Genomic DNA, 3,095 nt, shown 5'->3' on the forward strand with positions numbered 1-3,095 from the left:
CCCGAGCCCTGCTTGCGGGGGAGGCTGGTTCCCCTCCCCACGTGGACGCGCTTCGTGTGGTGGTGGCGGTCGGGGGGAGAAGGTGACAGGCGCAGGTCACTGGCTGGAGGTGGCGCGGGACCGACGGTGCAGAAGGTGACGTGTGGCGTCCTCGGGGCGCACGTCCCACCGCGGGGCCCGGGGGCTGCGGCGCGCTGCCAGCCGGGGCTCCGCCTTCTGCGGCTCCGGGAGCCCGGCAGGGGCCGGCCGACCGCTCGCCGCCCGCCCGGTGACCGCGACCGCGTGACCCGGGTGGGGATGGGGTGAAGGAGAGCGCGGAAGTGCGCACCTGCCGGTCCCCTGGCGTCCGGTCCCTGCGCCCGACGACCCCCGGCCCCGCCTGTTTCTGGACGTCAGGATGCGGCGCCCTGCGGAGCGCCACCGGGTCCCCGACCGGGAGGAGGGAGTGGCGGTCACCGCGCGGCTCCCCACGCCCGCTCGGGGCCAGGCCGGCCACCCTGAGCACCGGAGAGCGGGGCTGCCACCGGCTCCGGCTCGGGGCGCGGGCGCCACCACCTCGTGCCCGGGCGGAGGGCGGGGCCGGCGGGCGGGGCGTCTGCGGCATTCACGTGGGACTGCGGCGCCGTCCCCGAGGTCGCGGCGTGAGGCTCGCGCTCGTCGGGCGCCCCGGGGGAGGAGCGGGCACGCGGAGGCCAGCGACCCTTCCCCACCCGCCGGTCGCACAGCCGGGGGCGCGGCCAGGCCTGCGGGCTCCGGGCGGGGCACGGGTAGGGGCCGGGCCCCGCGGACGGAGGGTCGGGCGCGGCTGGGCCGGGGTGAGGACGGGAGCGGGCGGACCCCCCGGCCCCGGCGCACAAGCCGCGCGTTTGCTTTCGCCGCCCCCAGCGCCCCCAGCGCCCCCAGCCCCCCCGTGCCCCGAGCCCCGGCCGCGGGGTCCCACCTGCTCGGCTGGGCTCGCGCCCGGAGGTTCCGCCCGGACGCCGCTCCCGGGGCAGCCCCGCCAAGGCCGGGACACCGGGTCTGCAGCGCCCTCGTTCCCTTTAACCCCGCGGCACGCGCGGTCTCGGGGTTTCCATGACGACGACGTCGGCTGGGGGACTCGAGCGGGGACCGGTCGGGGCGCATGCGCGGTGTGCGCCGGACGCCGAACGTCGTCTTGAGTCGCCCGCGCCGCTGGTCGCGGGGTCCCCGAAGCGCGGTAAGGGCGGGTCTGGAGGTGTCGAGCTGGGGGTCCCGGAGACCCAGGGGCGGGCTGAGGTCGCGGGGGGAGCGGTGGGAGGGGGTTCCCCGGCCCCGGGGGTGGGTGGGGCGGGGGATCGGGGGGCGGGACGGGGATTCGCGGAGCCGGGAGGATGAGTGGGGCGGGGGGCCCGGGAGGGTGGGGCGGGCTGGGGTCGCTGGGGGAGGGGGAGGGGGATCCCCGGCCCCGGGGCTGGGTGGGGCGGGGGCTGCGGGCCCGGGGGGCGGGTGAGGAGCGGGAGTTCTCGGCCCGGGAGGGGCCGGCGCCGCTGACCGCCTCCCGCTCGCTGCAGGGCGGCCCCGGCTCCCTCCGCTCGGCCATGGCACCCCCTCCGGCGCGCCGGTCCCCGATGTCGCCGCCGCTGCCGCCGCTGCTGGCGCTGCTGCTGCTGAGCCTCGCGCTGCTGGGCTCCGGGGCGCGCGCCGAGCCCGCCGCTGGGAGCGTCGTCCCCGCGCAGAGTAGGTGCCGCGCGCGGCCGACCCCGCCCGGCGTCGCCCGGGGCTGGCGCGCGGAGCCCGACGGGGTGCGGGAGGCCCGGCGCCTCGCCTTTGTTCCCGGGGGTCCGCCCCGTCGGTGGGAGCCGGGTGGGGGGCGCTGGGGCGGGGACCGGCTCTCAGCGGCCCTGGGTGGACCCCGGCTGGGGGCTCGCGGCGGGGCCGTGCGGAGACGCCCCCTCCCGGGCGGCGCCCCCCGCCCTGACCCGTGCCCCCCGCAGGCCGCCCGTGCGTCGACTGCCATGCGTTCGAGTTCATGCAGCGCGCCCTGCAGGACCTGCGGAGGACGGCCTGCAGCCTGGACGCGCGGGTGAGCCTATGGCGCAGCGCCTGGGGCCCCCACCGCCCCGGTTAGCCTAGCGGCGTCCGGGCCCAGGTCTTACCCGCGAGCACCCGAGCCCCCACGTCCGCACTGCATGCTTTGTCCCTGACTTCCGCCCCCCGGGGAAGGACTGCGAGCCCCATTCCAGGATTCCCCAGGTGGGGGAGGCCCAGGGCAGAGAGGAAAGTGGGGGCCGCAGTGTTCGCGATGGCAGGTCAGGTTGGCAGGGCTTTCTCGGGGGTGAGTACTGGCAGGACGACTCAGGCCCCTCCAAGCCTGGATGAACAGGGAACTCTCAGGCCCTGGGCAGAGCCAAGAGAGTTTTTACTTGTGACAGGGGTCATGTTCCTTTATGGAAAGGGAGAGAATTCCCTGGAAACAGAAAGAAAGATCTTGCCTGGCCCACATCCCCCTCCCCCCACAAGCCCTGGTGCCCTTTTCTAGATAATTCCAAAGGGCCCAAACTGGAACCTGCAGTTCCCCACCCCCCATTGAGTCTGGAGCTGGGCTCATGGGAGCAGCTGCCTGCTTTTCCTTCGGGGCTACAGTGGGAGAGGTGGTGCGAGCGTGCAGAGGGCAGGAGGAGCCACTCCCCATGGCAAAGTGGGGTGGGTGAGGCACAGAGGGCAGGAGGGTTCAAGTGAGGGGCGTGATGGTCTCAGGAGCAGGTGGAAGAGGACTGACTGCAGGGTGGGGGTAGAGAAGCCGGGGCCAGTGGGTGGCTGTGCTGTACCCTCATGGGCCCTTGTTGCTTTGCAGACAGACGCCCTCCTGCTGCAGGCCGAGCGCCGGGCCCTGTGTGCCTGCTGGCCGGCTGGGCGCTGAGGACCAGCCAGCGCTGCTCCCTGCCAATAAACACTCAGCCAGCACGCCTGTGTCTTGTCTCCCTGCTCTGGCCATCAGAGCCCCCTGCGTCGCCCCCAGGAATCCCTGGGCCCCTCTCTGGGACTTGGTTTCCCCAGCTGTTCCACGTGGGTGGGGGCCCTCTTGGCACCGGGCCTGCGCCAGTGCTGAGAGGCATGTGGATCTGTGCACCACG

At 74.9% G+C, this 3,095-nt stretch overlaps 1 protein-coding gene across 1 annotated transcript; it reads left to right on the forward strand.

The window, feature by feature from the left end:
- The first annotated feature begins 1,544 nt into the window (after positions 1-1,544).
- NICOL1 (NELL2 interacting cell ontogeny regulator 1) lies at positions 1,545-2,881 on the forward strand. Its single transcript, XM_063107353.1, has 3 exons — positions 1,545-1,698; positions 1,956-2,044; positions 2,816-2,881. Exons 1-3 carry the CDS (start codon positions 1,560-1,562, stop codon positions 2,879-2,881), a joined length of 294 nt encoding a protein of 97 aa, XP_062963423.1. The 5' UTR covers positions 1,545-1,559.
- The last annotated feature ends 214 nt before the right edge of the window (positions 2,882-3,095 follow it).

This window comes from Cynocephalus volans, chromosome 9 (genome assembly GCF_027409185.1).
Source record: "Cynocephalus volans isolate mCynVol1 chromosome 9, mCynVol1.pri, whole genome shotgun sequence".
NCBI lineage: Eukaryota > Metazoa > Chordata > Mammalia > Dermoptera > Cynocephalidae > Cynocephalus > Cynocephalus volans.